The following is a 12,038-nucleotide window of genomic DNA, read 5'->3' as shown; positions in this document are numbered from 1 at the left end:
AGGGGTCGGCAGAGTAAGGAATTGGTAAGACAAGGATATCCTGCACAAGTATATAAATAAGTCCAGACAGGCCACTCTGGATGCACACCTTCCCCCTCGCACGGCGCATGCTCATAGAGACAAGAAGCCGGACATGTAGGGGAAAGGTTTTGTGCACTCCCGGGGTGGGTACCGATCGTGAGCATTTCTTTAAGTAGGGAGGAGGGAGGAAGCATGTCATGGTCCAAGAGGGCAATTAAGGGGTCTAGCAGCAAGGAATGTCCCACGCGGCCTAGCAGATTACAAAGGCCTGGTCTCCTTAACCTGGCAGCGTGGGTGGGAGGAGCTGCAATAGGCAGGCTGATTTTGTCACGGGGAAAAGAGAAAGCACGGCGCTTGTGAATGAGCAGTGTGCTGATAAGAGTTATTAAACAAGCGCGCAAAAGGCAGGCTGATTTTGTCCCTGGGAGAAGAGAAAGTGCTGCGCTCGTAAAATGAACAACGTGCTGAGAAGTGTTATTAAAAAAGCGCGCAATAGGCAGGCTGACCAGTCAGACCCACAGAACCACCGGAGGCTTGTGCAGTGCCGTTGCAGGTCTCTCAATGGCTCTGGCGCTTACTTGGATTTAGTTAAGAGCGGTCTGCATGGTCTCTGATGGTAGAACCTGTAGGTGAAAGAAGCTTCTCTTGTCTTGGTTGTGACCCCTTGCACTGGATTGCAGTGCACCTCGAGCCCTCCTGCCTGTGGGAGACCTAGACTTAAGCTACTGCCATGTTGCTTGGAAGGTGCCTTGTTGGAGAGCACGATATCGGCAGGGAGGGCGGGCCTTGGATTAAGGTAAAAATAGAACGGCTGCTGATGGATAATAAGGACAGCCCCGTGGAATTAGGTTTTTTGAGCGCCTATTGTAAAAATAAAGCGTGACCTAAACAGCTGTAGCCAAGGCGGGGAACGGGGGAGCAAGCGCCACGCTTTTTTGTAAATCTAAAGGTGCCACCATATTTTAAGTTAAAGTGCGGCATGCGGCGAGAGAGGGGAGGGGGGAGGAGAAATGCGACACGGCGGGAAGGGGAGGGGGCGGAGCGGGTTAAATGAAACAAACAAACAAGACGGACGGACGGACGGAGGAGAGGGGAGGGGGAGGAGAAAGAACCTGTAGGTGAAAGAAGCTTCTCTTGTCTTGGTTGTGACCCCTTGCACTGGATTGCAGTGCACCTCGAGCCCTCCTGCCTGTGGGAGACCTAGACTTAAGCTACTGCCATGTTGCTTGGAAGGTGCCTTGTTGGAGAGCACGATATCGGCAGGGAGGGCGGGCCTTGGATTAAGGTAAAAATAGAACGGCTGCTGATGGATAATTCAGGCAATGCTGGTACACAAGGGGAATGTGAACCTTAAAAATGGAAGCAGAAGCTGTTTGGATTAGCGAGAGTGCTTTTAAGTAATAATTTGACTAATCCATTCTAAGTAATGAGGTAAAAAAGTCGCTACTCGGAGGTTAAGAAAAAAGAAGCCGGAGGGAAGAGAGGGGAGGGGGGAGGAGAAATGCGACACGGCGGGAAGGGGAGGGGGCGGAGCGGGTCAAATAAACAAAAAACAAGCTGGAGGGAAGAGAGGGGAGGGGGGAGGAGAAATGCGACACGGCGGGAAGGGGAGGGGGCGGAGCGGGTAAACAAAGACGGACGTGCACGCGCTTTTAAGGTCAATGCGCATGCGCATAAGCTCAATGCGCATGCGCATTGACCTTAAAAGTCACGGGCACTGCAAGGAATCGCCAGGATTCCTTGCAGTGTGGATAAAGAGTGGATAAGTCGCAATACTCTCGCCTTGCTCGATGCGCATGCGCATCGACAGGCGAGACCTAAAAAGGCCGATTTCCCACACATATAATATAATTCAAAACAAGTATATGATAACATTTTGTTTGATTTGCAAGAAGGTCTGCCTGTTGCCAAGGAATCAGCTGACTGCCCACCGTCACTTCCTCCACTACCCCAATAGAATCTTTGCATTTTTTTACTGAAATGTCTATTAAAATGGTCAATCTATAGACCATTGGGTCATACGAGTCTTTCAAGATCTCAGAGATACGCCCTGAATGTGAAATCCAAAATAATATGGGCGTGGAAATGTAGCCCAAAGATTAAGATCTGTTTTATAAAGAACAATGGATAGACGATCAGGTCCAAACATGGCTCATTATTGGAGACTACTACCAATACACCATCTTTATTCCCTCAACTTCGCTATTAAGAATTTTCATTGCGCTGATTCGTCTTTGTATTCGATTCACTAGCCTAATGCCCTGGGAGGAAATCTAGAAACCATTTAATCTGATATTTGGTTTTCAGACCACAGGCTTTAACAGTCTATACTGGGCACCGCCAACTTGGCAAATGCGAACTAACAGTATGACCAATTTATCCCTGCGGCTAGACTGCGGTAGGGGAGTCACATATTTTACATAACTGGGGTGGATTGGTCAAAGGCTAAAAGTTGCAGCAAATTATGATAATAATGTATGCCACCCAATTTACCAGCATTGGCAAAGTATATAGAGATTTTTACTAAGAATATTAGTAAGGATTGTTATTCTGCATATTTCAGAAAAGATAAAGGGCCCAGTGCTTCAGTATTTTGGGAATTCAAGATATAATGTACACACTGAGCAAAAAACATTTGGAGAGCACACAATCTGGCAAATTATGTTGTTCCTGTGTCTCTTGTTTTGTGACTGCAAAGCTGCACAGGAAGGGGAGCCATGCCATTTTATTATACTTAGGCACTTGTTACTAGTGGTTTCCTAATTCTGATGGGACCAGTAACAACACTTACCGGTCCAATAGGAATTACGGGATCTGCTGGGTTCCCTTCATCTATTTGTTTTCACACAGAGATGTAAGCTACTGAAAGCATATGAAATCTCTGTGAAAATATTGGGGGAAATGAGGAATTACTGGGGATTCAGAAATATATATGCCAATCCCCTGGTAGTTCTTAATTTTTAATGGGATTTTGAGGGCTCGACTCATTTTAACCTGGATCTTCGATAGCCCCGGAGTAACCGATACCTCAGGTATTGATAATTCTGTATCAATAACTCCAGTGGTAAGAAAGTCTGGGAAATTGTATGAGCTACTCGTAATGAGAGCCTTAGTGGGATCATTTACAACGAGGTTCAAATAAAAAATAATGCAATTTGTTTCACCTAGCATTGCCTCTAAAAGGGCCACAAAAGTACTGAGTGCGTGAGAATTTCAGCGAAGCACCCCTTAATACAGAATACACAACACAAAAAAATGTAAATATTAACTATAATGAAACCTGACGGCTATTTTGCCAGGACAATTTGCATCTCAGATTACGGAAATTAGTTCTGAAAGTACTTACCGATACAAATTCTTCAAAGTTGATTTTGTTATCTTTGTTACTATCCGCAACCACTAGAATTTTTTCCACAATTTCTCTGACTTTGTAACCAGGCAAGGGGAGGTTTGCTTCTTTGAATAGATCTTGCAGTTCATAATCGCTGACGTATCCACTGTTGTCGATGTCTGCAAATGTAAAATAACAAGTGTGTTTTGAATCTTTGTTAAACCTGCTGTAGTTTTGTTACAAAACAACAACAAAGAATTGGTAGATAGAGCAGTACTTTCTTGGACAATCTTTCGACATTTAATGAAGAAATTTAGACATTAGGGGCCATATGAATCAAGCAAATTCGCAATCGCTAAGGCCGAAATTCTCAGAATTTCGGCCTTTGCAAATGCGAATTTGGTAAATGGTATGTATTAAGCAAAATGTGGTGCAAAACAAGGAATCGCAAAATTTGCGATTCCTTATTTTGCAATTGCATTTAAGGAATCGCAAATTTTGCGATTCCTTAAATGCTATGTATGAAGCAAAAAAATTAGCAAAATGTCCTTAAGGAATCGCAAATTACCACCAACTCCTAGTTGGTGGTAAGTTGCGAATTCCTTGAAAAATGCAAATGTTTGCATTTTTCAAAGTGCCATGTGACGCACATACATGTCCTTAGGGCATGTATATGCGCCACATGTGCACCCATGCATATTTCAGGGGTGCAACAGGGTGTCCTTTGGACACCCCTGCACCCTTGAAATTATTCTCAATTTGTGATTAGCAAATTTCGAATCGCAAATTGAGAATAACTTCCCATTCATTCCTATGGGCCTCCTCGCCCATAGAAATGAATGGGAAAGTATTCCTTAATTGCGATTTGCAATTTGCAAATCGCAATTAAGGAATTTTAAGAAATCGCAAAAAAATTTGATTTTGTACATACATACCTATTTGCGATTCTCAAATAGCGATTTCTTAAAAATCGCTATTTGGGAATCGCAAATCAGGTGCATGATACATATGGCCCTAGGTGTCCCTGTAGAAGCTCATCCTCTACCCACTGCCTTTTTGGAATATTGTGAATTGGTAGAAACACAGTTGCCTGAAGAAAATTTCTGGGCAGGGCAAGGCAGGCTTTTGAAAGATGGACAATCAGGTCTGTGGGTGGGTAAGTAAAGAGCATGTATGTTGGAGTGAAATTAGGGGTTCTGGGGAAAACTGAATATAGACGATGGACCCCCCTATAAGCCAGGAAACAAAACAGGTCTATGGGAGTGATTATGGATGGAGATTTAGAGCTGAACAATAGTGGGAATGGGAGGTTTAGTGTGATGTTTATTCAGGGTTAAGGATTGTTCGACCTGGCATCCTTGGCGTGATTTACCCCCTAACCTTTTGCCTTCAACCCTCCTGTTTGCTGACTTTGCTTTTGCTCGCTTTAGTACACTGCATACTTTACCACTGCTAACCAGTGCTAAAGTCCTAGGGCTCTCTCCTCAAAAAATGGTAATATTATCTTATACCCATTTGCTGTATTTAATTCACCTGTAGGTCCCTAGTAAAGTGCCACTACCTGTGCACAGGGCCTGTAAATTAAATGCTACTAGTGCACCTGCAGCACTGATTAACTTAAGTAGCACTTTAAACATATCTCAGCCAGCCATTGCAGCCTGTGTGTGCAATTTTAAACCGCCATTTTGAACAGGTAAAATAAATCCTTTGCCAGGCCCAAACTTTCATTTTTAAAACATTTGTCACCCCTAGGGTAGGTCCCGGACAGTCCAGAGGGCAGGGGGCAATGGATGGGGTTGACAGTGGCAGTGTCTACCCGTTCTACTTGAGGACAGTCAGCCTGTACCAGGTCAGGTACATAGGAACGAGGTACTAACTGTCTGCAACCAGGAAAAATAAGGTTTTAAATATATTTTAACTGCGTCGTTTGGTTGATCTGAAAACCATCCGCTTGACCTGCACACTGAATAAGAATCTGTGCGCATGCTATGTAGTGTATTGGGGGTGATTTTTAAATACTTTCCTGCACTCTGCAGTCAGTGCTCGATGTTGTAGCCTGCCCGCCCCGGTCCGACTCGGCAATTATTGCCGTAGAGCGGAGGGCGGACAGGTAAGAGCCTGACAAACTTCCTCACTTCCGCTAGTGGATCAGGTAGCGGTCTAGCCTCCCACAAGGAGGGGCTATTTAGGCAGCGAGGAGCTGCGCGCTGTCCGTGGATAGGGTTGACAGTGGCAGTGTCTACCCGTTCTACTTGAGGACAGTCAGCCTGTACCAGGTCAGGTACATAGGAACGAGGTACTAACTGTCTGCAACCAGGAAAAATAAGGTTTTAAATATATTTTAACTGCGTCGTTTGGTTGATCTGAAAACCATCCGCTTGACCTGCACACTGAATAAGAATCTGTGCGCATGCTATGTAGTGTATTGGGGGTGATTTTTAAATACTTTCCTGCACTCTGCAGTCAGTGCTCGATGTTGTAGCCTGCCCGCCCCGGTCCGACTCGGCAATTATTGCCGTAGAGCGGAGGGCGGACAGGTAAGAGCCTGACAAACTTCCTCACTTCCGCTAGTGGATCAGGTAGCGGTCTAGCCTCCCACAAGGAGGGGCTATTTAGGCAGCGAGGAGCTGCGCGCTGTCCGTGGATAGGGTTGACAGTGGCAGTGTCTACCCGTTCTACTTGAGGACAGTCAGCCTGTACCAGGTCAGGTACATAGGAACGAGATACTAACTGTCTGCAACCAGGAAAAATAAGGTTTTAAATATATTTTAACTGCGTCGTTTGGTTGATCTGAAAACCATCCGCTTGACCTGCACACTGAATAAGAATCTGTGCGCATGCTATGTAGTGTATTGGGGGTGATTTTTAAATACTTTCCTGCACTCTGCAGTCAGTGCTCGATGTTGTAGCCTGCCCGCCCCGGTCCGACTCGGCAATTATTGCCGTAGAGCGGAGGGCGGACAGGTAAGAGCCTGACAAACTTCCTCACTTCCGCTAGTGGATCAGGTAGCGGTCTAGCCTCCCACAAGGAGGGGCTATTTAGCCCTCTCGTCGCCCTGAGCGCGCAGCGGTCGCGCGCAGGGGAGTGCCTGAGGACGCGCCTGAGACAAGCCAGAGAGAAGCCCGCCTGTGCCCGTCCGTGCCTGGACGGGGCTAGGGGCGGGATACCATGGCTGTTTCATTAATCTCTACGAGGATTCCTGTTGTCGCCCGCATTATATATCCATCTAAGGTACTACGGGATTTGTGTCCCAGTATGCCCTATACATGTGCCGTTACCCTCCCTTCGAAATTAGAAGGCTCTTTTACTTGCCCTATTTGTTCTATACATTTCAGCTCTGAGTTAGTGGCCAAGAGCCCCTTGCGAGTGTCACCCGCAATGTCTTGTCTAATATCTAATACCGGCCCAGTAAAGATTACCAAGGATCCCAATCCCATAGGAAGCAAACATTTGTTATGCAATGTACGTTCACTATCAAAGCATGCTTCTCAGGTGTGGGACCTGATATCTACAGAGAAGCCTGATCTCTGTTTTCTAACGGAGACCTGGCTCAAGCCCCATTCCGCCCCAGCTGTTACTTTGGGCATCCCGATGGGCTATAAGATCTCTAGACTGGACCGCCCATATAAAATAGGTGGAGGAATAGCAATTGTATATAGGGAGGATCTAACTGTTACAACATTGGAGGAAATTAGCACTCCCCTGATGGAATTAATGATTTTTAAACTTAGCTCTACCTCCGGGGAGAACAGAAGGGGTGCGATTTTATATCGACCCCCTGGCTCGAGTGTGGATTTTTCGATCACACTTATGGAGGTCCTGGCTCCATTCATCTTAAACAATCAGATTTTCCTATTAGTTGGGGATTTCAACTTCCACAGTGAACTGGAGACCTGCATGGAGGCCAGAACACTTCTCACTGATATGGAACATTTAGGTCTGAAAAAAATGAATCAGGGACCTACACACGAGGCAGGCCATACGTTGGATTTGGTGTTCTCCAACTCATTTTTAAATATGTACCCATCCCCCATTCAAGCAGAATGGACTGATCATTATATTTTAAAATTTTATACTAAGCCCATGTGTAAATCAAGTGTACCCACTGCCTTGCCGACCAAAAGAAGACCATGGCACAAACTTACACAGGACATCTTTCGAGAAGCCTATCAAGCCCCTATAATTAATGAGCATGAGGGAACAATGCCAACTGAGCTCTATCGCTTTACAAATGCTATAAATGAAGCAATTGATGGTACTATACCACTTAAAACGTATAAACCCCGCCAAGCAACCAGACAAGAAGTCTGGTACTCCGAAGACCTGAGACACATGAAACAAAAGACCAGGAAGCTTGAAAAAGTGTGGAGACATTCTCGGAAGCCGGAGGATAAACAATGCTACCTAACATCCCTTAGATCCTATTATAAGGCAATAAGGATGGCTCGGAAAAGTCACATTGCGATGCAACTTGCAGAGGGTGGGAAGGACTCTAAAGTTCTCTTTCAAATCCTGCAAACTTTTACCAAGCCTGTAGCATGCGAGACGGCGGAGATTGCTTCCCAAGAATTATGTGATAGGATTTCTTCCTTTTTTATGAATAAAATCGACACGATTTATGCTAAGATATTAGCCACTAAATCTAGGGAAGTGGCCGATCCTAACAACCTCCCTCATAATAGTATTCAGCAGAACACACTGGCCAATCGTTTAAAAAACTTTCCCCCTATTTCTTTGGAAGAAGTCACCTCCCTTATAAAAGTCATTAAGAGCGGTAGTCCGCAGGATACTGTTCCCGCCCGGATCATGCCTATGCTGGCTGATATTCTTGGTCCAGATATTCAGAAACTGATTAATCTGTCTTTAAGCACGGGAGAAGTCCCGAGAGATTGGAAACGGGCATTGGTAAGACCGCTAAGGAAAAATACCACCATTCCTTGGACGGATCTTGCCAACCTGCGACCCATTTCTCTCCTCCCCTTTATGGGCAAGATGATGGAGAAGTTCGTTAATGGACATCTGTCCAGATTTGTTGAGGAGACACATGGACTGGATCCCTCTCAGTCGGGCTTCAGGCCGAGACATAGCACCGAGACCACCTTGCTGTCAGTCGCAGACGATCTACGTATGTACCAGGATGGGGGTTATTCCGTCATCCTGGTTCTGCTGGATCTGTCTGCGGCGTTCGACACCGTGTCTCATGACATCATGACCACCAGACTTGTTAACATCGGTCTGGAAGGTGTAGCTCTGGCATGGTTGAGGAGTTTCCTGACCGACCGCACCCAGACTGTCACCTTGGGTGCCTACCGGTCAGAGGAGTTGGGGATCTCAAAGGGGGTGCCACAGGGGTCTTGCTTAAGCCCGACCCTGTTTAATATCTATGTGGCCCCCCTGGCTAACATCATGAGATCCCATGGGTTCATCCCTATGTCATACGCGGATGACACCCAACTCCTCTTCCCGTTTAAACATCTTACGGACACGGTCAGGAACTCTTTTTCCTTAGGGATGAAGGCAGTAGCCCACTGGATGGCATCAAACTTCCTGCAATGCAATGTGGCAAAAACGGAAGTGATGCTGTTCGGTGAGGCAAAGCTCCTATGGTCCCCAGACTGGTGGCTGCAAGACATTGGCCCAGTCCCAGAGCCAAAGCAGGTGGTAAAAAATCTCGGTGTACGACTGGACCATGAACTCTCTTTAAAACAAAACAGCAATCAAGTAGTGGGTTCATGTTTCCATGTGATCGCTATGCTAAGGAAAGTCTTCCCCTTGCTCCCTGACACAACTAGGAGAACGTTAGTGCAGGCCCTTATACTGAGTCGACTGGACTACTGCAACGGGTTGCTCCTGTCAGTCAACGAGGGAGTTATCGCGAGATTGCAGGTAGTCCAGAATACGGCGGCCCGTCTTGTCCTAAATCAGCCTCCCCGTACACCATCGAAGCCTCTCCTGAACACCCTACACTGGCTGCCTATCAAACAAAGGGTGAAATACAAGATAGGATGCACTATACATAAAAGTCTCCAGAACAAAGGCCCAGAGTATCTAAACAATAGATTCTCTCTCTATAGGCCCGCTCGATCCTTGAGATCCAGTGAACAAGGTCTCTTACAAGTTCCAAGAGCCAGAAAGACAAGACAAGGTGGAAGAGCTTTGTCCATTGCCGGACCAAGATTGTGGAACAGCCTTCCTCTCTCTTTGAGACTCTGTCAGGAGTATCTCTTATTTAGGAAACAGTTAAAAACCTTCTTATTTCCTAATTAATTACTACCATCTGCCTACCTATTGTTACAAGCTGAAAGGTTTCTCAAAGGCGCGGAGATACTCCTCCGGGAGATGATCCTAGCGCGATATAAACCCGCTAATAATAATAATGTATTTAAAAAGTTGTGCATGTACTTTCGAGGTTTACATGTCCTCGTAGTGAAAAACTCTTAAAGTTTTTCACGGAGCGTGGCTTGGCACGTCAAGCTGGCGGTCGCACTCTAAGAGTGCTCAGGACCCCTCCGTCATCCGCCCAGGCATCTTCCGCCATCGGTTTGATTAAAAGTGCCCGACGCAGGCTGACATCCCACTGAAGCAGCGCAGACCTCCCAAACACGAGACGAAGCCACCGGATGGCTGCGGATGGCCCTTGGTGAAAGGGGAGAGGCCGAGCACCCAAGCAAAATGGCAGTCCGGCCACCGATCCGGGGCCGCAGACACCTGAGGGCTGATGAGTGCTACATGCCTAGCTGAAGGCAATTCATACCTCCTGACCCCGTAAGACCTGTGGCAAAGACTCCTGAACTGCCGGTAGACCCTGCAGCTGCTCAGCTGCCCTGATGATCTGAAGCTGCGGCCTGACAATGAGCCACATCCATCCTGGGAGAGACTGGCTGCGGCGGAGCAAAGGATCCACCTGCGGCCGACCTGGTAGGGGAGGACCGGACCTCTGGGGCTGTGCTCCAACCGCACGGGTGGGACTCGAGCAACCTGACGCAGCCCGTTCCGGACAACCTTCAGGGCAGCACTCTCTGGGCCCCAGACTTGGTCTCTGGTGGCACGGCGGAGGCCCAGCCAACGGCAGTGCCTCCTCGGCCCTGGTCCCCCGTCTGCAGCACCACGCAAGCACTGCCCTCTGAGTGTGAGGCCCACGGACGATCGTGGTGGTGGGCGTGGCCCTGGAACGATTCAGACCCCTGAGGCTGTGCTCTGACCGTGTGAATGGGCCGTGAGCCCCCTGAAGGGCGCTTAGTGCCTGGAGACATGAGATGCCTGACTGCCTGAGCTGCGGGATTTGGCCCGACTCGGCTCTGTCCACCACCAGCTATGGCTTCCTTGCACCACACTGATAACCCTACGATGCAGGACGCAGCCTGAATGCGGGCAGTAGAGGAACGGCGTGAATGGCTAGAACCATATCACGAGACACATGGTGAGCGGGGGTCCCGGCGGAGATGGTGTAGCGGGGCAGCTCTGGGGACCTGGGCCTCGATCCTGACTCCTGAGGCCTGAACTGTGGCAGTCCTGCATCCCTGAACCCCCCCTTCTGCAGTACCAGACCAGGAATAGCCCTCTAAGAGAGACTTGTGTCTGCACAGCCTTGGTCCTGACATATTACTCCGTGCTTGATGTGTATTGGCAAGATCAGGCGGCGCATGGGTTCTGGGAGGACCAGCAGAGCCAACAACCAGTGACCCAGTTTGGGCTGTCACATCTCCCTGCAAGTTAACCTCCTGGGATGGGTAAGTGGTGGGTCCGGGCCCCCCTCCCCCCCCCCCTCAAAAGCCCTGATAAGCGGGAAGATACAGGGCCCGGGGGCGAGGCGTCAGATCCCCCCTTCCCAGAGGGGCTGGGAAGTGCTGTCATACCGTGGCCGTCCTATTACTTACGAACTGATCACTGCATGGCTACCGCTGATCTGAGATAATCTGTTACCACCTCCCGTACCTCCCCTATGGATAACGATTGGTGCACAGGGATAGTGACCCGCTGAGACCCCTGGACGGACGGCTGAGGGGCCCTGATGAACTGGGTGATCTGCCACGCTAAAAGCCACGCCGCAATGATGCTGGACTCCTATCCTCCATCAGACCCACGCTATACCCCAGAGTGTTTAAGACTAAGAATATGTACACCAATTGTGACCATGGGGAAGGACCGGGGGTCTAAGCCTCCAACACAGGCCAAAATGGACCACTACACCACTAACGACCCAGGGTCGGTGGCCGGGCCCGCACGGAAATCTACCACACCTGCTACCGAGCTCAACACCATCCTACAAGCCATCAGCGCCTCGCAGGTCTCAATTGAAAACAAGATCGGCGAAGTCCGAGAGGAAATGGCTCTCCTTCCGCAAGACCTCTGAAACGCGACAGCCCGCATCACAGAAACCGAGTCCCTCATCTCAACTGTTGAAGATGACGTTACTCAACTAAAAGAACAAGTGGCCTGCTAAAGACCCACACAAAGGAATTACATAAAAGGGCTGAGGAGGCTGAAAACAGGTCGAGCTGTAACAACCTCCACCTTGTGGCGTTCCTGGAGGTCACAGAGCAGGGGCAAATGGGGGACTTCATTGAACGCTGGATCAGATTCTGGATGCTTAAAGACTCCCTGTTCACCTGGTTTCCGATAGAGTGTGCCCATCGCTCCCTGGCCTGTAGACCTCCATGTGGAGCACCACACAGACCGTAACCA

General features: G+C 48.2%; 1 protein-coding gene across 2 annotated transcripts in view; it reads right to left on the bottom strand.

Annotated features, from left to right (window-relative positions):
- Window positions 1-12,038, bottom strand: part of PLS1 (plastin 1) — a 637,640-nt gene that overhangs the window by 311,711 nt on the left and 313,891 nt on the right. For both annotated transcript variants that reach the window (XM_086943716.1, XM_086943715.1), the window contains exon 3: window positions 3,368-3,531. In XM_086943716.1, coding sequence (XP_086799842.1) covers window positions 3,368-3,531 — 164 coding nt within the window. The remainder of the gene's footprint in view (window positions 1-3,367; window positions 3,532-12,038) is intronic.

This window comes from Lissotriton vulgaris, chromosome 11 (genome assembly GCF_964263255.1).
Source record: "Lissotriton vulgaris chromosome 11, aLisVul1.2, whole genome shotgun sequence".
Taxonomy (NCBI): Eukaryota; Metazoa; Chordata; class Amphibia; order Caudata; family Salamandridae; genus Lissotriton; species Lissotriton vulgaris.
The sequence above is the reverse complement of the archived record's forward strand: the minus strand, read 5'-3'. Positions and strand labels throughout refer to the sequence as shown.